The 22,117-nt window shown below is 37.3% G+C and overlaps 1 protein-coding gene across 4 annotated transcripts; it reads left to right on the top strand.

Moving 5' to 3' along the window:
* The first annotated feature begins 1,701 nt into the window (after positions 1-1,701).
* Positions 1,702-21,822, top strand: LOC103707176 (uncharacterized). Of its 4 annotated transcripts, XM_088722663.2 has the most exons (21): positions 1,710-2,234; positions 3,712-3,768; positions 4,078-4,249; positions 5,903-5,930; positions 6,019-6,141; positions 7,856-7,967; positions 8,135-8,172; positions 8,291-8,344; positions 12,199-12,267; positions 12,349-12,465; positions 12,597-12,665; positions 15,969-16,048; positions 16,207-16,422; positions 16,524-16,770; positions 16,856-16,948; positions 17,050-17,217; positions 17,328-17,419; positions 17,513-17,651; positions 21,070-21,194; positions 21,285-21,443; positions 21,542-21,822. In XM_088722663.2, exons 5-21 carry the CDS (start codon positions 6,106-6,108, stop codon positions 21,579-21,581), a joined length of 1,854 nt encoding a protein of 617 aa, XP_088578789.2. In that variant the 5' UTR covers positions 1,710-2,234; positions 3,712-3,768; positions 4,078-4,249; positions 5,903-5,930; positions 6,019-6,105; the 3' UTR covers positions 21,582-21,822. The 4 variants fall into 4 exon arrangements, 3 of the variants coding, with proteins under 3 accessions (XP_008789788.4, XP_088578789.2, XP_008789790.4); XM_008791566.6 differs by lacking the exon at positions 4,078-4,249 and having other exon boundaries at positions 1,702-2,234; XR_015987512.2 differs by lacking the exon at positions 4,078-4,249 and having other exon boundaries at positions 1,707-2,234; positions 20,805-21,194.
* The last annotated feature ends 295 nt before the right edge of the window (positions 21,823-22,117 follow it).

Here is a 22,117-nt window from a genome sequence, read left to right as displayed (position 1 = left end):
TGTATTGTATGGATGCATCATGGATAGCCTTTTCTTTGGGCTTCGTCTTATCGAGCAGCGTTAAGATGACACTCCCATGGAGAGAAGGTTGGAATGATAGCTTTGTTTCCGGACCGGTCTTTCAAATTGCTTTAGAAGGAGGAGCAGAAGCATAGGAGGTAGTGTAGGAACCAAGCCAAGATGCACTAAAATGGTGAAAATCATAGGACAAATACACTTCGTGGTTAGTTACCTGTTTCTCGACAATGGCAACTCAAACAAGCAGTAGATTCTTTCCCCTTCGTTTCCTTGTGAAGGGGTGTAGAAGAAGGAAGCAGCAAGGAATTGATGAAAAAGTCTTGGGCTATGTTTAAGGGGATGTATTTATTTGGGCTAATATCTCCTATTGTTTAAGAATTAGAAATAGGATTTTGGAGGACAGCAAGATATGAATGGTTATCCATCACAGCCTGAAAAAATGCATATATTTTTGAAGTACAAGGCCAGATAACATTTCTTGAACCATGAATACCATCACAGCCCTACAAGAATGCATATATATTTGAAGTTCAAGGCCATGTTAACATTTTTTGAAGGTTCCACACCATTTGTTGCATAATCTCTACCATATACAACAAAAAACCTTGATATGGTTGGGTGTCTGCATGCAAGGCCATGTCTTTCGTCTTTTCTAAGCTTGCTCTTCTTCTACGAGATACACCCCTCATATATTTTTACAAACAACTAAGAGAACGGTGGGTAGATTTAAAATGGAAAATATATTCTTAAAGCTACTCCAATTAAGCATGATTAGTAGCATAGTCACAATTTGGTGCTCTTAAATAATTTGAGATGAAATTAATTTGCAAACATTTGGCGAATTCAATAGAAATGATCACCAAAAGTTCTTAAAGAATCTAGACACCATAAACTTAAAAAAGAAAACTAAAGACTTAAGATATACATATATATATATATATATATATATATTTGTATGCTATATTCTAAGAAAATGAGTGTAGGAGATGTAAAAATGAATGTATGATAAACAATAAAAAGAACACCACCATCATTAACAATAACATATAACATTAAAATTTGGTAATTTATAAAGGTTAACGCTTTCAAATCAAGTTCAACAGTGAACTAGAAATTATAATGACACGACAACAAATAAATGACAAATTATCATTTGTAGACTATATTATTCGGTCTTCACATACTTTCTCCATTTAAGTTCGGACGTTCTCGTCAGGCTAAGAGTTCAAATCTAATCACAAATACTACGGTTGTGTTCTCTAATCCACGTAGGTTATGGGCGGAGTCTGTTCTGATGCTATTTGTAACAATCCATGACTTCACCAAAAATGGCTAGTTAGAAAGTATTATTTGGATTACTTGATTTTATATAAATATCCAAGATCGACTGATGTAGAACTAAACACATGCCCGCACGGATTCTCACCGTATCAATGCTCAAATTATAGCCCTGCAAACAGTTATTTCCAACTTAAAACGGAATGCATAGGTGCGTTGTGCCCGTTTGACACCCTTGACCCCCAAAACCAGACCCAACTCAACCGGTATTCTAGTCATGCTCAACCTAGACTCAAAGCTGGCTTGACCCACTTGCACTTCACTAACATCTGGAGTCAACTTGGTCTGACCCTTGACGCTTTTTTGGCACGTGCCATCACGTATTCAGGTAACATTTCTTGAGTGACTGCGCGCCCCTTGGTTCATCGCATCTTTTCGGCATAGACAAAAGGAGAGCAGCGATACAAAGAGACAGCCGGACAGCATGTTCGCCTTCCGGACGAGAGCGACGGCCGCAGGGCTTCTCCCGTGAAACCCTCGTCCGTTTCCCTTTCGATCCACTCCCATCGTCTCTCTTTCCTTCCTTCTCCTCTCGATCGCCTCCCATTACCTACCGAGAAGTGGAATCGAGAGCCTTTTCTTGATCTTGATCGAGATCCAGGATCGCTCCCTTCCCTTTGAATCGAAGCGACCTTTCCGTCGCTTTCTCGTTCGATTCCGGTAGCGGGGCTTTCGGGCAATCGCCGGATGGAATTTGGTGGGCTGGCGCTGCCGTGAATTTGGGTCTTTGAGCAGCGAGAGAGGAAGTATTTATTCACGGGGGGTCTTCTGGTCCCCAACATGTCGGATTCGGCGTCAGCCATGGGCGCGCCCATGGAAGCCCGATTCAGCAATCTGGATCTCATCGGGAGGGGATCGTTCGGCGATGTCTTCAGAGGGTAATATCTCACTTTCAGTTTCAGTGTAATTCTTTCTTTCTTTTTCTTCATGGTAGATTACCTTTTATTATTCTGTTTCCCACTATTGCAATTTCTGGAAATTTATGGATTATGGGGTTTTTTGAGGAAAGAAAGATAATGTGATTATATATATATATATATATACATATTTGTGTACAATAATACGCTTTTATCTCAGCGCAAATAGAATGGTAGTAGGTAGGAGTTGGGTCTGTTCGGGGTTAATGTAGCAATTAATAATTACTCAAAAGAAAAGTAACTGAGAAATGATTAGTCTTATTTTAGGGATGCAAAGATGGTAGCTTGGTATCTACTGATGTTAAATTGTGGTTTTGGGATGGAGCTGCATTCAGATTAGGAAAATTTTGAATGGCAGCTTACAGATTGATTATTTGGATTCATAGGGTTACTTCTCAATGATTTCCTTCTTTCTTTGAGTTTTTTTCCCCTTGTTGGTAAGGTTTGCAGTCTTGCTTTCCCTTTCCCAAGCAGTGTTGCATGGGCGTGGATGCAAGAATCAGATTAACATATTTATCCAATCATCTGATTTGGCAAGAGAAAGAAAAAGGAAATTACAGGATACATAGGGAAAAAGGATAAATTCCACTAAATTATACATACTTATCCTTTGGATAAAGAAATAAAGATGTTATTTGTTAAGATCTTTAAATCTACATGTTTTCCATCCAAACTTTCAAGTTAGCTTAAGAATTTTTAAAAACATGACATTTCATAAAGTTATTTTTGATATCCACATTCTTGACATTCTGCAAAAAGTTTATAAGCTTACTTTTGACATTGTTATGGTGGGTCAAAGTAATTATTGGAAGAGTCCAACTCCCTACCGATCTTTAAAAGCTATAACTGAAGGATTTGTGTCTGATCCATGGTCAACTCACCAATACATATTCAACTTAGATTCTTCAAGCAGGACAAGTGTCCAACTAGCCCAATTACCAAGGCTTCCTCATACATTTAGAGCCATCCAATGGATGGTTGAATTCTTTCATGCATGGACTTGATGTTCCTTTGAAGCCTTTTCCGAGTGGGATGAAGCCAGAATCCAGAATCCAGCTATTCTTTATTCTTTTAAGTGTTTTTTTCTTCGAGAGAGGGGGTGCGGGGTGGGGGGTCGTGTGCGTGCAAAATTATGGACCTGCCATCTTAAGAAGGAGAGGAACTGTCTGTTTCAATTTGATAAGCAAATTATTTAGTTAGAAAAGATAAGATCTATATTCACTAAAAATATTGAAGTTTTGAGCATATTTTGTTTTACATTATTAATCATCTTTAGTAGATATCATGCTGATATTTAATTGAAGGTCCATCCAATAATTCGATTTCCACTACCACTTCAATCTCCAGACACTCTTAAAAGTCAATTCCTCAAGTACAAATGCATTCTTGGCTTATGATAGAAGCTGTACCATTCTCTAACAAAATTCTTGCCTTGCAGGTTTGACAAGGAGCTAAACAAAGAGGTTGCTATTAAAGTTATTGATCTAGAGGAAGCGTGAGTTCCTAGTTTAGAGATCTATACCATTATGCTCTTAATTTATTACTTCATAAAAGTATTCCACTTATTACCATAACCTTTATCCTTGCAGTTGTGGCTTCCTGTTATTAACTTTTCTTGACATCTTGATATTCGCAGATATTGTAACCATAAATAACCAGAAGTACTGACATTAGGATTTTAAAAACAATATGTATGACAAGTTATGGGCTAGGTAGAAATGTGTACCTATATACAGTCATGTTGACACATATCACTACAGATTGGCCTGTACTAGCATGTCTCACTTTGATATGTATTTTGTAGGCTGATATGTAGCAATATGAGCTTGTTTACTACCAGTGAGTGGTTTTATGCCTTGCCTATACCTTTATCTTACTTTTTTTGAGGAGGAAGCCCGGATCCGTGGACTGGATTCATAAAAGACAAAATTGTTGCTCCACGTCAAATTAAAGGCTGGAAATCAGGGTTTGAAAAAGTATAAAATCTTTCCACCCTACTACGACATCATGGGCTTTCCATAGCATTGAAAGTACTTGTAAAGTACCTACAATGTGTCATACTGAAAGAATGAGTTCATATAATAATTTGTGTCATATTCTTTATCTTCAATTAAGCTTACCTGTATGGTCTATGTTTAAACTTTAAATTTTAAATGCAAATTTGTAGGATAATTTACTCGAAATGCTTGTCAAACATCTAGCACAGATATATAGATTGCTTCACGATGCTGAATTTAAATGTAACAAGTTTTCAAACATTTTAAATGCTAGTATAGAATAATTAATGTGATCGATATTTGGAAATTAATTAAATTATCATATCTTAGTATGCCCATTGCAAATATTTTTGCAGGATTGTATATAATTTTGTGCCTGTTTGTGCCGTGAATCAGCATGCAGCTCATGACTTGCATTACCATACTAGACAGAGGACTACGTTGGATGTTTTGATTAATTATGCTATACTATATCAATTATATACATGAGTTATCATTCTTTCTCAAGCTCAATGTGGATCATATACTGAATTTGTACAATGAGGAGAAAAATGCTAGAAGCTGTGAGACTTCGATGGAAAGGGAATGTAATGATCTCATTAAAATTGAGTTAAATTGTAGAGCATATGAGGAATGCCTTAACTATTGCCCATATCTCATCTCAACACCGTCACATCAGAGGAGGTCAAGTTAAGACCTGAAACTAATGTAAAAACATGACTTTTCTTGCATAGGGAACAACATCGATGATGACTTAACATTGGTAGATGATATTAATTCTTAACTACATTTTGACACATGCAATGCACGTGGAGGGCTATTAATTTTTTATTTAAACAATACGTATTTATAAGAAGGTAATTGAGAAAGAGAGAGAATGTGTAGATTTGACTACTTTCTAACCTGCACAAGGGTTTGGGAGATTTTCATAGTAACTATTTTCTATTAAGAATATCCACTAGGCTTCCATGTTGGGATTCTAAGAAAGAGATAATGTGATTATGTTGAGAATTTAAGAAAGAAATTGGAGAGATAAACATTTTCTTTCTCACAAGCTTATCATATGAGGAAAAGAGGGGGGGCCTTGGCATAATGGTAAGGTTGCTCTATCATGACCTAGAGGTGTTATGGATTTGAAACATGGAAATAGCCTCTCTCCACATAGGGGGTAAGGTTGTATACATCTAAACCTCTCTGTACACCATAATGGCAGGAACCTCATGCATTGGAACGTCTTTTATCATATGAGGAAACCATGGAATGTGAAATTGACAACTGATGGATGGTCAAGAAATCCCATAATTTATAGTAACACATATAAAAGAATGCTATCTAAGGTAGATGAGAGGTGTAAAAATATCATCATTGCATTGATGGTCGTCATTTGATATGAAGGGTGCATAAAATAGTCATGTCTACTCTGCTAACTTCTTATCTGTGATATGAATACAATATGGTACTAGACATCAACCAAGCTTGTATACTTTATATTTCTAATAACTCGCTGTCACATTTGTTGCACTGTAGTTTGGTGTAAAACTTCAGTACTTAATGTTCAATGGTGTCATCTTTTTCTTATGCAAAATCTTTTCCGATATTACTAATACATGTATGTTTTTTCATCTACTATAGCGAGGATGACATTGAAGATATTCAAAAGGTTAGTTTTGAAAATAATGACGTAGCTCTGAACCCCACTATAAGTTACCAGAATTTTACTAACTTATAGCTCCTTTGTCTTCTTGCAGGAAATTTCAGTTTTGTCCCAATGCCGGTCTCCATATATTACTGACTATTATGGCTCCTATCTCCATCAAACCAAACTGTGGATAGCAATGGAATACATGGCTGGTGGTTCCGTTGCTGACCTAGTAGGTTTATATTTACCTTTTGCCTTTTGGTATTTGTTCACTAATCAAATTTTGCATGGTTCTTAATTCAGCTACCTATATATATTATCTTTATTTTTATTTCATGTCCTTAATTTAGCTTCCTATAGTATCTTTATTTTTGTTTTATTTCCTTTTTTGAGAATAAATTACACTGTGCTGGTTATACTTATAAATTAATAAAGAAATAAGGCTATCAATTAGTTATGATGGCTTCCTATCTTTAAGGTCAATTTCTATATAGAGAAACCTTGTCTTCTCTCTGTTATTCTTTTGAACTGGTGAAGGATGGATTTCTTAGTGCAGTGATTATCCGTAACATCAACATTTGAACCTATTGGCTGATGTGCTCTTTTGGTAATATAGTATGGAGATTATAGGTCACATCTCTGATCCCATGCCCGTGGCTAATAAATCATAGTACAAATTCTTTCATCTTGTTGGTGCTTCTTCAATATCGCTTTCTGTAAACTCCTCATTGAGGTTTTTTCCAACATCTGGTCTTAATCATATGGTGCCTTCTTTGACTTAGTGCCATCTGAGTTATTGAGTCAATCTAGATGGGAAATAATATATGGTTTTCTATGGGAAGATGAGCTCCACTTTGGGTGGTGTTCTGCAGGGATAAGCAACCATCTGTGATTCTGTAGGTTGGTGTCTGGTGAAGCATGATTATCACAGTGATATGCAATGATCTTGAAGGAAGTTTATGCAGGTCCCTAGGAGGAAAGACTACCACTGCTGGGTGTTGATGAATTATACAAACTGGGGAAATTATTTGTCTGATCTGCTCCACTGGAGTTGTGGGAAGTTGTTTTTCCAACCGTATACTGAATATCATGTTATTAATATATTGTTTCTCTTTCTTGGTTGTGGGTGTTGGGACAACCAACACTGTAGACAAGATCCTTGTTGAAGTGCTTAAACTGGTTTTAAGATCTTACATGTGGACCAAAGTGGGGAGGACCCAGTAGATTGTCATTGTGAGTTATATTTGGCAAATTCCTGAAGGGAAATGTGGATTATCGTCTTGTGTCAATCCTAACATACCGTGATATTTTTGCAGTGCACTTACCCTACCAGTCATGAGCTGATTACTGTCATTCTTGTTTGACAGGATTTTCTTCTTAAATTTTTTACTATAGCTGCTTTCAGTTTTCTAAATGAAATGTGGGGTTACTGCAATAAATTAATATTGGTGGAAATCTTTCAATTTTGGTTGGCTTAATCTGTTCCAATAAATTTCTCCCCAGATTACTGACATCTTTCCAGATTCTTTTTATACATCTCAAAAATTTATCTGGCTATATGAAAGATCATTACGTATAGATTTCATCTCTGATTTGCATGAGCCTGTGGCGAGATCTGTGATGAAACTTGACCAGAGTTAGTTTTCGAAAATGTTAGACACTGGGGTCCTAACTTGTTGCGGAAAGTGTAGTTTTAATCCATAGTAAGGATTATTTATTAGTGGTCGATGCCAGATTAGTTTGATGTTATTTTTTCTACTACCAAATGAAGAGGTGTTAATCTTCCTCTAACTGCCGGTCAGTACGAGAAAGCTGTTTAGGAAAACTCTCAGAGGGAGTATATTTTATTGGCACTTTTCCCCCCTTTATGGTCAATGTATTTGTAATGCCTTTTTTTTTCTGTTAACATAGCAATCTATCTATAACACTTTCTTTTTTCCTTGTAGCTTCAAACTGGTCCTCCTCTGGATGAAATGTCTATTGCATGCATTCTACGGGACTTACTGCATGCACTTGACTATCTTCACAGTGAAGGAAAGATTCATAGAGATATAAAAGGTCTATCCTGACTCTGTAACCCTATTTGTTGCATACTAGTCCATTTCCAAGATTGTTTGAAATATATGTTAATGGCTGTGCTTGCCTTTTTGATTTTTGTGGTGACCATCTTATCTTGTCTTTGTTCAAACGATACAACTACCAACACAATCTGTTATCTTTTGCAGCGGCAAACATTCTGCTGACAGAAAATGGAGAAGTCAAGGTTTGAAAATTCTACTGCCTAAAGAGTACTTGATCCATATGAAAGACAGGAAACTGTAAAACTTTACTGTCAACTGTTGCATCTAGTTAACTTCTTTATGGTGCTTTTTATATTGTAGGTTGCGGACTTCGGTGTTTCTGCACAATTAACAAAAACAATATCTAGGAGAAAGGTAACATCTTTTTTTTGTTACATATTTCACTCCTACAAAGCTTCCATGGCTGTGTTATATATATTATATATTATATTATATATATATATCAGTGATGATATATACTTTGATTGCCTTGCTGATGAGTTATTATTGATACTTAAATGTGCGAATCTGTACCTTGGAGGGAACTGATTCCGTTCTGCCAAATTCAATCTTTTACATGCTGCCAACTTAATTCCTGCTTCTAACTTGCTTTAGTTGATGACAAAATAGATCTTATTGGTCCTGAAGATATCTTGATTCTCATCTGTATGGATCAGTGAGCTTATTTCTTTTTTTAAAAAAGGCATTGTTTTTGTTAATTGTGCAGAAACACCATAAAGAAGCTAACTAGTTGCTTCCTTAAAAAAGGCATTGTTTTTTCTATCACATGATGTGTACAATAGCATCAAATCTCAATGGAGAACTGTTGTGATACCAATTGAAAAACTAGAAACATACAATATCAGCAACCTTAAAATCAGAAACAAACAAAAGAAACCTCGACTAATGGAATATCATAAAGGTATATTTTTGTGGCAGAACATGTTCGAGTGTGCACTATCATATGAAATGCCTTAAGGTGCTTATGACATGAGATACACTACCAGCAGCTAAGAAAGCAAATAATCGCCAACTTAGAGTATGATTTATGATTGGAAAAACAAAGACGCAGCTATGTCAAAAGACTTGTTCTCGACTATAAATTTTCATTGAGATCAAAGATTTTTAAGCTTGGAATGTTCTATGCATAGGGAGGGAAGTCTTTGTACAATTAGCATATGTTATTACTAGTGGAAAAGTGGATCGGCGATCACAGAACCGACCCGAATTGTGTGCTTCAGCTCGTAATGAACCATACCGGTGCCGGCCCGGGATGATTTAATTGCTCGGTTCGATTCAGTCGCTTGTTTATAAAATTCGGACTTTTTGAGGCTCTCTTGTGATGATTCAAGAGTTCTAGATCCAGTCACTCCCCCCTCCCCACCATTCGAGAGCCACTCATTGGTAAGCAGAAACCAAGCCACCTTCTGCACTCGCTCCCCCCTTCTTTGACCCGACCATCACCGGTGAGCGTCACCCCCTCTCCATCTGTCTCTTGCCCTGCTAGGGATAGGGAGCCATAGTAAGTGACCTCTGCCCCTCTTTGACTCGCTTCTTGCTTCCGCTTATGGTGGAGATCCGGAAGTACTGCTGGGAGGACAGTCGCTCATAAGCCTCCCCGTCCTTTCCTCCCTCCCTCCCTCCCTCTCCCTCTCCCTCTCCCTCCTTTCCTCCCTCCCTCCCCCCTCCCCCTCATCCTCCCTCTCCTTGTTTTAATACATCTTGGAACGACACAGAATGGATTTGTACCATTCTGAATCAATTGTCGGCCAGTACAAGCCCTGGTATTGGTTCAGTAGACCTTGGTGGAACCTATTCAATAAATTTTCCGCCGGTTGGATTGCATGAAATTTGAAGTCTTTTGGTGATATGCTTCGTCATGAAATGTTGAGTTAACAATGTCAAAAATTGGAAGCTGCAATCTCTTGCTAAGTAATTTTGAAAGATATGGCTTGTGTAAGTCAATTATCAAGGAAAAACAGGGGAAAGAGTTTGATGAGTGGAGATATAGAGCATTGAAGGATAAATTCATTCCCTATAGTGAAAGATATCTCCAAGATGGATGAAGAAATGTGTAATGGATGGATTAGAAGTTAGCAATGGGCTACAGAATTAGAACCATTACTGGCCAATACTTAGGAAGACTTTTTTGGACTTTGGAGGTCAACACATAACACTACTTTAAAGGGTCCAAGTGTCCAGCAAACTGCTGTTTGGAACATTGAGTCCGAAGAAGCTTTCTGGTGGGGCACAAGGAGCATCTCGATCATTCTTTTCATATGTCTTCCTTAGGCACTTTTCACTAGTCATTTGAGAAGTAACTTTGCTTCACGCATGTTGCGTTGAAACTTCACTTTAGAAGTAATATTAACCTCAGAAATTGATTGCTTCCTATTTACCCATTAATATGACAATTTTTAGGTAAAATTTTCCAATATGTGCAAATGATATTATCTTTCACCTCTCTCTTTATAAACGAATGCAGATGTGCCAATTTTGTCAGCTTTGAGCACAACTGTAAGTTGAGAATACTTCACAGAAAAAATGGAGCAAAATTTTTTGACCAGCTGTTGACCTGAGACCAACCCTTGATGAGTGCTAAATTTTTTGTCGAGCCAACCTAGGCAAGAGGGAGGTCTGCCATAAAAGGAGCCATAAGGTAGATATACGCAAAGCTAGGTTCTTATATCGAGCAAGTTTTGAAGGGCATGCATCATCTCACAGATCATTAAACTAGGTATATATTAAAAGGAGCCATCACAAATGATCATGATATTGAGCCAAATGGTAAATTTGTTGCAACAATATCTAAATGCTATAATGTACATATTGCGTACTGGAAATGCATATGTAATTAAACTGCAACACACTTAGCATGTATATGCTATCTTAAATACCCTATGTTTCTCTAATAGTTTGGAATATTGCTAGTCCTCCGGAGATATAGGTCATGTGCGTAGTAAGACATGATAATGTACCAAGGAGAACTGAATTATAAAGGGATGCAATTTTTTAAGGCTTTAGCTTTTTGGGAAACACATGGGCCATAATTCCTACCACGGTATGTCGTACCGGCCCGAACCAGGCGGTACGGGGCGTACCGTACCGGTTCGGTACCGGTAGCCGATGCAGGTGGCGTACTGATATTTGGTACGCCAAAAGAACTCCGTACCGTACTGTACCGACACTGTGCTAGCGTGGCACTGGTATGGGGTCCGGTACGGAGACGGCAAGCCTTGATTCCTACCGTTTAATTATCCTCTATCTCTTTTCTTAATTGTTTGAGGAGTGAAACTGCCATCGTGCACTTAGATCTCCTCATTTTGACAACTTAAAAAGTGCTAAGATATCTTATGCCTAGGAGAAAGCCATGCATGACACAGCTATCTTAAAAAGAACTTAGTAATGTTCATACCATTGTATCCTAATATCTGAATTGCAAGAATGCTGCAATAAGGCTATGAAATAGTTTGTAGTTATTCATGAGTTATACAAGGATAATCAAATTTCAGAGTCACAATTGGTGGTCTTGAGGAAGAAAAGCTCGTAGTTCTAGCTTTGCAACAACGGCTGACAGTCTCGTTGCTCTAGCTTCGGAATGAGGGTTGGATAGTTTCTTGCTTCAAGGATCGGCCTTTGCTTGGGTTATGTCTTTTCTGATTAATTGGGCCATAATCTGTCCTTCCAATATCTCTTCATTCTATCTCGGGGTGGGGAAGAGGGGTTTTTGAGTTGTTTTTTCTTTGTTTTTCTTCTCCTTTTTAGTGAAAGTTTGGATGGCAATGCTTCATTTCAGTCTTCTTCTAGGTATATATTTATTAACTGCTAGGCCATAAACTTTCTTTTCAATCACTCTTGATTCCATCTTGGGTTGGGGAAGAGGTTTGTTTGATTTTCTTTTTCTTCTTTTTAGTGAAAGTTTGGATGACAAGGCTTCACTTATGTCTTCTTCTAGGAGTACCTTTATTAACTAGAAATTCTCTAATTGTACCACCATGTATATTTTTCCTAAAAAGAAAGGACATTCTAATATTTGGATGATGGAGTTTGTGCTGGTTGCTATTTTTGCATATTTAAGATTATATTGTTTTCTGTGATACTTTGCCGATGCATTTTCATTCTTTAGCATGTTATGATGCACCTATATTCTATATTAAATGGCAGAGTATCTTAGCTTAATGCATTCTATTCTCCTTGTGTTGTGTACTAATAAGTTGAAGCCTACTTAGACATTTGTTGGAACCCCATTTTGGATGGCTCCTGAGGTCATTCAGAATTCAGATGGATACAATGAAAAGGTACCTGACAAAGCTCTTATCGTTATTATTTATTTTCAGACATGAAATGACTTTCTTAGACAAATCTTCTTTCTGATGCAGGCAGATATATGGTCTTTAGGTATAACTGCTATAGAAATGGCAAAAGGTGAACCTCCTTTGGCGGATATCCATCCAATGAGGGTTCTTTTTATGATACCACGCGAAAATCCTCCCCAGGTATACTTGGACAATATATAGATTTCCAAATTTTGTTAGCTATGAAGTTAAACTATATGGTTTTTTCTGATTAATTGGAAAGTTGATGTTATTGTCATTTTTGAAGCATGTGTTTTTTTGATTTGATGCAGCTTGATGAGCACTTCTCTCGGTCAATGAAGGAATTTGTATCATTATGTTTAAGGAAAACTCCTATGGAGGTAATCTTTTCTTCTTCTTAATCATTATTGTCTCCATTTTTTTGGTTCGATGGTTACATTGTACAAACTTAAGTGACTTCTAGAGAAGGAAAAAATTATGATGTACGTAGGATCATGCTTTTTGGTTGTTTGATAGTTCTCTCTCTCAATTTTTCAAAAATCTGTACTTCAGGTTAAAGACGTACCAATTAGTGTCAGTAGTGACATATCTGATTTAATAGCTAATTCTCATTTAGTTCATACTATCAGTCATTACTTGCTTGAGGATTCTTTCAAACTAGTAGTTATGAAACTATGTGAGACAATAAACTAGTATGTGGAGCATGTAATGCATTTTTTCGATCAGAATCATCTGGATGCTAGTGAGTGTAGAAAACTCATAATCACAATCATCCAGCCTTTTCCTGGATATTTGGAGTCACTTTTATGGATCCTCATTTGCTGGATATTTCTATCTAGGCCACCTCTGATGTTATTCCAAGTTTTTCATTATCCTTCCTTACAACTGCCATCTGTGTTAGTTTAGGTCTTCCTCTTCTTTCTTATGACCTTCAGTACAAACTAAAGTATCTCTCCTTATAGGAGCCTCCTCAGATCTTTGAGGTACATGTCTATATAGTTTTAATCAATTTTCCATCGCCGTCCTTAATTTGTATAGCTCCTACAGTTTCTCTAATATATTCATTTCTTAATCTATCCTTCCTAGTAATGCAATCTAGTAAACTAAAGAAGATAAATAGGAAATAAATGTAAAGATTGACAATTGAAATCATTAGGGTATAAATGAAAACTTAGATAGGAACAAACTTTAAAAATAAAACAGAACATATGAGATTGCTAATATAGATAAATTGCTTGTAATTTGAGCAGCATTTGGAATGGTAGAATATACAAGTCCCACCGCGCTTACGTTATCTGATTTAGTTTTTTAAAAAGAAAGACAGACCATTCAACATGCACTAGTGTACTCCATACTGAAGTGACTGATTGATGTAGCAAAAATTGGGACATGAATTCTCATCATTGTTTTTTTTGTTAAAAACATTTTTTTAACTGGTGCTAATTTGCATTGAAAGTTTGTTGATGTTAAAGGAGGGACCTCTTACAAGTGTAGTCCTTTAGTAAGGTGCTGTTGAGCAGGTGCCATCCTCGAAACTAGCAGTTACGAAGCAATTTATTTTCAGTTAGACTATGTTGATTAGCTAGAAGTGCAGGCAAAAGGGTCAATTTGGAAAAAATTATGTGGTGAAGTTGCATATATTCAACCCTTGGAAAGGTTGGAAGTTGCATCTTGTTAAGCTCAAATACATTGTTGGCTGATTCTTTAACAGCTTAAGTTGTTGGGATCAAGTGGCTAATTAACATAATAACATAGCTAAGTTTCTGGAGTTCCTGGGTTCAAATCCCCTTTAAGTCAGCTACTTATCTAATTAACCTGGTTATCATCTTGATATATATCATGTTAATCCCTCCATGTGTGTGGTCAGGGTGCACATTGGGCAGGGGTTGTTAGTCCTGGCATACATTGTTGACCCAGTCCACAATAGCTTAATCTTTTGGGTCAACTTGTGAGCATATAATGAATTGAAACCATTCGCTTTCCTGAGAGGGATGAAAATGACAACTGTGGTTTACAATTGCTACAATGAAAGTAAATGCAACATAAAAAGGTTTAAGTGCCAATCCATACCATTATGTCACACCTCACAAGCAAAATACACCTTGCATATATTCCTATAATATTTAGTATCAGAGCTTTGTGCTGTAACTACTATTGGAAATTTCATAGATAATGGCAGCTATATTTACTATAAAACCCTGATTTGTTAGAAGGATTGTTTTTTTGTAGACTACCTTTTTTTGTTCTTTTTTTAAGGAAAGTGAACTTTACCTTCTTGGTATTGTGATTTGATATAATCCTTATGGCCCCTCCTTTTTAATATATACCTACAGCACTTCCGCATCAGGTTTGGAATATGTGAAAATGTATGTTGGCTGGGCTTGTAAAATTGACTAGCCAAAGAGTGTGTTTTATGCTGGTCTTCTAAAGACAATTGAGAATTTTGTTCATTGATTGATCTTCAAATTGTCTTATGGAAGATGCACTTTTTAGAGCTGGGCCTTCATCAAAGGATGAATTTCATAGTATGGTCTGATAATGTTATTCAAAACTAAGTTAACGGAAGCAAAATAGAAGGTACAGAACTCTATCTAGAAGATATCATGAAGCCAAAATTAATTACCTCAAAAGATAGAGGAGGACCAAACCAGCTGCGGGATGTTTCACACTAAATGTTGACAGCTGGAAAATGTGCAGATAATTCTGGCTTCTGTGTCATTATTTGCAATCTTGCAGGTGCACAAGTGCTTCCACTTTTAGTGGCCTTGAGAGGATATTGCGCAGGCCTTTAAAAAGGAGCCTCCTAGTCTGCCAGCAACAATAAGATTTGGCATGAATAATCTGGTTCTTATTGTTAATTGCATCAACTTGATCTTCCTACCTTGGGGAAGCAGAAGGTTGTTGATTCTCATATTTGGTGTTCCTTCGTGGTTGTATCCTTGATGAAGCCACATCCATGTTATTTGGAAAAATCTAATAGACCTCTTGATGATTATTTTCCCACTCAATCCTATCAGTCGGTGTGGATGAGAAATGCTTAATAAGATTTCATGTACACCCAAGATTGGCCGTCTCGGTACCGGACCCCGTACCGGTGCCACATTAGCAGTGTTGGTATGATAAGGTACACAGTTTTTTTGGCGTACCAAGTGTCAGTACGTCACCGGTACCGGTGGCGAACCGGTACGGTATGGTACATCCAATACCGTCCGGTTCGGTATGATATGGCATACCATGTATACACCATTGTTATCCCTTACGCAAACCAACATCCGCCTCCTGCCCTCTATAAAATGTAAGTTAGAATCATGGGAACGTGCAAGCCATTAATCTTAATTCTAAAGATGCTTTTGGTTCATAGTTTCTATTTTTTTATAACAGCATAATTACCTCATTTCTCTTTGCATTTTGCTTCTCATAACTTAATTTCTCTGGACTGATTCTGTGCAAGAATTACAGTGTTTTTATTGCTTTTACATTTGCTGTTTTGCCTTTTGATTATGATAAGTTTTGACTTGGGCAGGAACTTGAGATTTCTCTAGTCCAACTGCTTCAACTTCATAATTATACCAAAGTTTACTTGGACATATCGGCTAGAAAAATAAATGATCACTTTTAAATTTTGACTTATTCAATCAATATGTTTCCATGTCTAAATATGGTTTTGAATATCTTGACTTCAGAGACCAAGTGCCAAGGAGCTTCTGAAGCATCGTTTTATCAGAAATGCTCGAAAAAGTCTAAGGCTCTTGGAGAGAATAAGGTCCACGCTGTTCTTATTTTCTGTAACCATCTGCTTATAATAGCTAATAGTCACTTTTTTTTTTGTTAAAATAGCAACATATTTTACTTGACTTTTTCTTCATACTTTGACACTACTTGTTTCACACCTATTGTCTTTTAATGCTGATTTGCTGACAGAGGGCGTCCAAAGCTTAATCTAAAGGAAGGTATGGAAACTCAGAGAAATGGTCAACAAGTTTATGAGGACGCAACAAGCTGCGTCAGAGTGGTCAGGGATATGAGAATGAGAGATGAAGGAACAGGCACTGTCAGGGTGGTCCGAGATGCAAGAGATGAAGGAACAGGCACCATCAGAGTGATGAGGGATGCAAGAGAGGACAATGCTCATTCCTGGTATTCTAGTTTCCTTCTCTTCTGTTAGGTCATCTTTCACTTGCTCCTTACATTTCACTATAGTCATTGAAGGTCCTAAGAAATGCTAGTTGGTATGTTAGCTTGGATGTATCACAGGCTACAGGGACTGTCTGCAGTGCTATAAAGCCACCGCTAGTTGCTGTGATGAGAGAAAAAAGATCTGATGTTTCCTACAGTCCTAATATGACAAGAAAGACAGCGGATGGAGAAAATCCTTGGATGCCTGCATCAGGAAATGCATTTGATGATTCAACTACTGGAACCATTTTGCGGAAAGAAGCTGAAAGTGAACTGGATCCTAAAAGACTGGAAAGTTCTTTAGAAGATGTAGATTTCCTATTCCTGAAAATTTAAGCAATGTACTTCAGCATAATGTGCTAATATTGACTATGTAGTTGTGCTTATCATTCAGGGTTACCTTTCAATAAGTGGATCAGGAACCATTATTGTGCATTCTCCAAGAGAGAGTCAGATGTATGCAGCATCATGCAGTCAAAGTACTAAGGTGAAAGTCTTTATTTGTGAATTGAGGGTGCTATATGGATTATATCTCTTGTTTGTTAGTGAGATTGCATATGACATCAATCTTTTTTCGTTTATTATTAGCCTGTGGGCAGATACTCTTCATTTGAAGATATGTCTACCAGTGACACAGTTGTTCTTCGTGACCACCATGATGAATCTGAGACCCCCCGAACTTCAAAGTCTAGGTTTGGAATCCAAGAAAAAGGATCAAATGTCTTACATGAAGATAGTGCAACCAACCTTGCAGAGGTGATGGTGGTTATGCATATACAGCCACTGTTCGCATCTACACATATAAATGTTATTTCATTGTTGTAGCATTGCTTCATTCATGAGATCTTCCCATGGATTAATTTCAGGCAAAAGCTGCATTGCAAGGGGGATTAAGAAGAGGAAATGATCGGGAAAGACCCGTGGCGGGCAAACAGTCAAGTAACTTCAAATCTTCTAGGTAGATACTGCTTGTGGTGCAAATGAATGTCTAAATTACTTCTAAACATTCATAGACGGAAATGTTCAATTTTTTCTGAATATGTTTTATTAGAGATCCTACTGAGAACATTGATGTACAAAAGCTCCATAATAAATCACAACAATTAAGTGATATGCAAGCCAGCGCCCGGGCTTCTGCAGCAGCAGCTTCTCCTGCATTGTCGTTGTTAATCATTCCTTCAATGAAAGAGGTAGGAGAAACAAGCTATATATACATATTATTTTCTATAATTTTAATTTAATAATTATGGTTCTACTATCGTGCTGGTAGAAAACCTTGACTGGAAGACTGATAAATTGCTGTGGCAACTAGAGTCTAAGCAAAATACTAGTTCCACTTGTCAGAATTGACCTGTAAATATAATGTTATATGAATAGTATTAAAGTGCCAATCAACAATCATGACACAGCATGGTACATATCATGCTAGTGCCTTACCAGCAAGCAGCAGTGGCACTGGCATGTACCTGTGCTAGTGCATGCCAAGCATTACATGGTACAGCGTGCATGTGCTAGTGCTGGGTGTATGGTGCTAGATCCAGGCCACCATGCCACTGGCACATGATGCCTTGGTCCATGAGATTTGATATGTTACAAAGAAATCTTTTATCTTCCATTATAAAATGAGAAATTATGTAACAAGATTTTCACTCAACTATTTCTTTGGTGAAGTTTTTCCCTGTCACAAGGTTTCACAAGATAAGATACTTTCTCACTTAGAAACTTGCTAGAGAACTTATATGTATTTATGTTTTGATTAGATGATAGATTCATAGGACTTTTGTGATGCTTTAGGAATATATTCTTTATTCTATATTGACTGTCATGTCTACATGCAAGTTAGATTATGTGCTTAATCTAAATATAATATCTTTTTGGTTATTCTATAGCATTAAAGCATTTTAGATAGTGGACTTAGTACTCGAGGAGTGAAGACATTGTTGGGACAAGTAGAAAAAGCATTTGCAGCCTCTAAAGAAATGTTCGATGAGTCTAATAGTTTTCGACTAGAGCCCAAACATGGTTCACTTTAAGCTAATATATTACAAGTGGCTTTCTTTTTAAAAAAAATTAATGAGTTAGCATTGTGGACAATGTGCTTTCATGCAAGAAATTTGCATTGGCTTGAAGAAGGGCTTGATAAAGACAAAGCTGGGCTAGGAAAGAACTTCTAGAGTTCTAGTGGAATGTAGTGGTCCTCACTAGAGTCGTTGCTCATTGATACCCTACTTTAATGCTTTGAACTAATGTTCGTAATCTCAGTACCGGACCCTATATTGCTACCATCTTGGTATAGTGTCAATATACCCAGTATGGGGGTCAGTTTGGTGTACGTCCCTTGTACCACAAATAGATTTGGTACTCATACAATATGGTATGCTTGGTATGCACCGCTATGAGAACCCTTTTTTAGGAGCAAGAGACCTACTTACCTTACTGCCCCCTACGTTGCCAGCATCAATTTGTTTTAACAACACCTTGCCTGTAAGCCATAGTTACCATACAACACGGCTCACAAGAATTTTGATGGTAGCAGCTTAATAGTTTCTCCATTTGACCCCATTTGACCCCATTTGAGACACTTCTGCACTAAACTTTCTTGGAGAGGCCTAATGGGTCAGACATACTCAAAAGAAGCTCAAATCTTAAGCTGAGCCGTACATAGCCAACCCTAACAAACACCTCACTTTTCACTTGGAGGCACCAATTGTCTAATCCTAGCAAGTTGGGCCTGTAGGGTTGGAGGAGTATACTTGCCTCTGAAGTCTTATGTTGAATGAGCTTACACTCACTGAGATGATAGCCTGATCCACCAACTGGACTTTTAGGTTCATGGCAAGTCTTTGTCTTGTCAGAAATGCCCTGGCCCGATTTAACACCAGTTTTGAGGGTTAATGTATAGTTGAGAGCTATACTACCTACTTGGAGTCTTTAATTTATCCCCTTGTCGTTCTTATTGGGCTCTTTGACTTACCCGCTGAAATCTATACAGACGTGATATCTAAATGGAGTGTGGACGTAGCTGTGGGTACCAATTGGAGAGAAGAAACTGTGAAGGCCCACTTATAGCGCAACTAAAATGGAATAAGCTAGCCTTATTCCACTTTATCCCATGAAATAGTCAATAAATGATCTAAAATAAAGGAAGTTGGTGGATGGGCGGTAAGAGAATTTCCTGAAAAATATTTACTTGCTTCTTCTGCCTAACTCACATGAAACTATTTGAGTGAAAAGGGAAAACACATTTATTCCAGTTTATATCTCCATTTTGCCCCAAGTTATTCCACTTAACTTTGTAGAACTACTCCCGGAACAAAAAGGGCATTAAAGATTGGAAGGATCTGAGAACTAAAAACCATATATCACCTAACTCTTGTACTATAGTCCATGTAATGTAGGTTGAGAGCCAGTCAAAAAAAAAAAAAAGAAAAAAAAAAGGAATTTCGATGGTCATACCTCCATCCTAGTTTATTGTTCATGGATAGGATAAAGGTGATTTAAGTTTTAATGGATTAAATCTGTACGTTTGATAAAATTTACAGCACAATGGTTGTGTTCTTCATTTTTGCTGATTATTGACCAGAAAGGATCTTACTTCTTGATGCTTAAAAACAAGTGTGCATTCATATTTCCCAAATATTAACTAGATATACCCTTCTAAATTGACCGTGAATACTCTTGAGACTGAGTCTTCTTGTCTACTTGCTCCTCAGGATGCTGTATATGTGCCTAGATCTCATCATCCTTGAACTTTGAGGATCACAATCATGAAACATAATTGTCATTTTGCCATATAATCCTCAAATATAATTGTGATTCTACCATATCTTTCTACCTCTCTCCATTCAAAACCAGGCCATTGTGATCTTAATTCATATAATAGGACCTTAATTTCTTTGAAGGCATTGTAAGTTTGTTCATAAGAATTTTATTCGTATGGGTTGCCTCCAACAGAACTGGCCATGTGTTTGCCAGCAGCACCCTTATAAAGCTTTGATGTTCAATTATAAGGGCTAGCAGAAGTTAACGTTGCCTTTATAGTTGGGTTATGTTCAAGTTGTAGAGTAATTCAAGAATAATTTATGACCAAATGCCTCATCTCGAAAGGATATTTGATTGATTCACATATGAGCTTAGCTGGGGTCAACCAAGGAGATGTTACACTCTTGACGAGCATCTATTGTCTGTTTGGAAGTGGTGGTAGTATAAGACAGTATGTGTTGCAATCATCATTGTATAATGTACCATCTTGACTGCAACATCACGGCATCATTTCTATTCATAATCTTAGGTTGCCTGCATTTTCTAGTTCTCTGTCCAGTTACTGTTCATTTTCTCGGCAGTCACTTATGCCATCAGTAGTCTGTCTTTAATTTTCAAGCAACTTGACTATTTCTAGCCACTGGGAAGTATGCACAAATCCACATGGGACATGGCACATCTATCCTGTAGTGAAGAGAATGGAACATGCCACCGTGTTCTGTACATTACAGCATTTGTCCAGACGAATTATAATTATGTTGTACAGCAGAAAGACCAAAGCTGCACAATATAGTCTTGAATCTAAATCCAGCTAGGCTGTCCAGCTCAATCTACTGTCTCTTACAGGCTGCTGGTGATAAGTCAGAAGGGTCAACTGTCCATGCTGTGCTTGAATCACTGATGGATATGGAGTACGAAATGCCAGGCTCTTGTGAAGCTCTTGTCAGCAAGTTGCTGCATCGACTGGGAAGGTCCTAATTTTTTCTCATGTTTTTATTATCATTCCCTTCTGCATTATAGTTTATATAGGCTATATGAAAGATGGGCATTTTTTTCTGCAGGTCAAAGGAATCATACTTTAGGGGACTCCATGATTTGGCAGCCAGCATTTTCACAAAGAAAATGGGGGCGCCCCATGATTCAGGAGATGGCAAGAAGCAACCAAATGCACAATCACTTGAGACTGGCCTAAGCCCACTTACCAGGTTCCTCCTCAGTAGGTCAGTGTGCTTAATTTTACTGCTATCCATTTTCTTCCCTTGAGTTGTTTTGAGTTTGCCATGAAGGGAGAGCTAAATCGATGGATCTACTAGTGCAGATGGCAGAGCCAAGTTTCCCAGGATCTTAACTCAGTCTGAAGGGACTGTAAGAGCTGATGATGTTCCTATTTGTGGTTTTAAATGTATAATTAATTTTAACAGTGTACATAAAATTGAAAAGAAAATTTCTGTTTTATTTTTTATTTTTTGCATGTCCTTTCTGCAGCAGCTTTTCTATGTTTTGTTTCTCATTTTCGCTTGTGTTATTGTATTTTTAAAATTCATATTCATTTTGCAATTTAACTTTGCGGTCGAGGAAAATCAGTTCATTTGCTTGTAATTTAACTATTCCACTTCTCTCTTTTGTCCAAGTTGCCGTTGATACCTATTATAGACTTTGCTTTGTTGCTTTAATTTGGAAAAAAGAAGTGTGAAAATTTTATGCAAGTGTTAAGAAGAATTTGGACAAGAAAAGAGGGGTGGGGTGTGGGGGTTGGGGGGTGGAGAGAGATTATAGAAATAAAAATGAAGATGCATCTATAATTAAATCAAAGAGACAACAAGGATGAAGAATGACTAAGAATTGCCAAGCATGAATGTATACCATGGGAAGGGAGTCTTGTTGGAAGCCGTTA

This window comes from Phoenix dactylifera, chromosome 1 (genome assembly GCF_051530095.1).
Source record: "Phoenix dactylifera cultivar Ajwa chromosome 1, Ajwa_hap1_PhDact_Kaust_v1.1, whole genome shotgun sequence".
NCBI lineage: Eukaryota > Viridiplantae > Streptophyta > Magnoliopsida > Arecales > Arecaceae > Phoenix > Phoenix dactylifera.
This window is presented reverse-complemented; position numbering and strand designations above follow the sequence as displayed.

Bases quoted from the DNA above. Each gene is read 5' to 3' on its own strand.
- LOC103707176 (XM_008791566.6), top strand. From the start codon at position 2,137: ATGTCGGATTCGGCGTCAGCCATGGGCGCGCCCATGGAAGCCCGATTC. The intron at 16,423-16,523 runs GTATTCTAGTTT...TTGGTATGTTAG, and splicing joins GAGGACAATGCTCATTCCTG to CTTGGATGTATCACAGGCTA. The intron at 16,771-16,855 runs GTAGATTTCCTA...CTTATCATTCAG, and splicing joins TGGAAAGTTCTTTAGAAGAT to GGTTACCTTTCAATAAGTGG.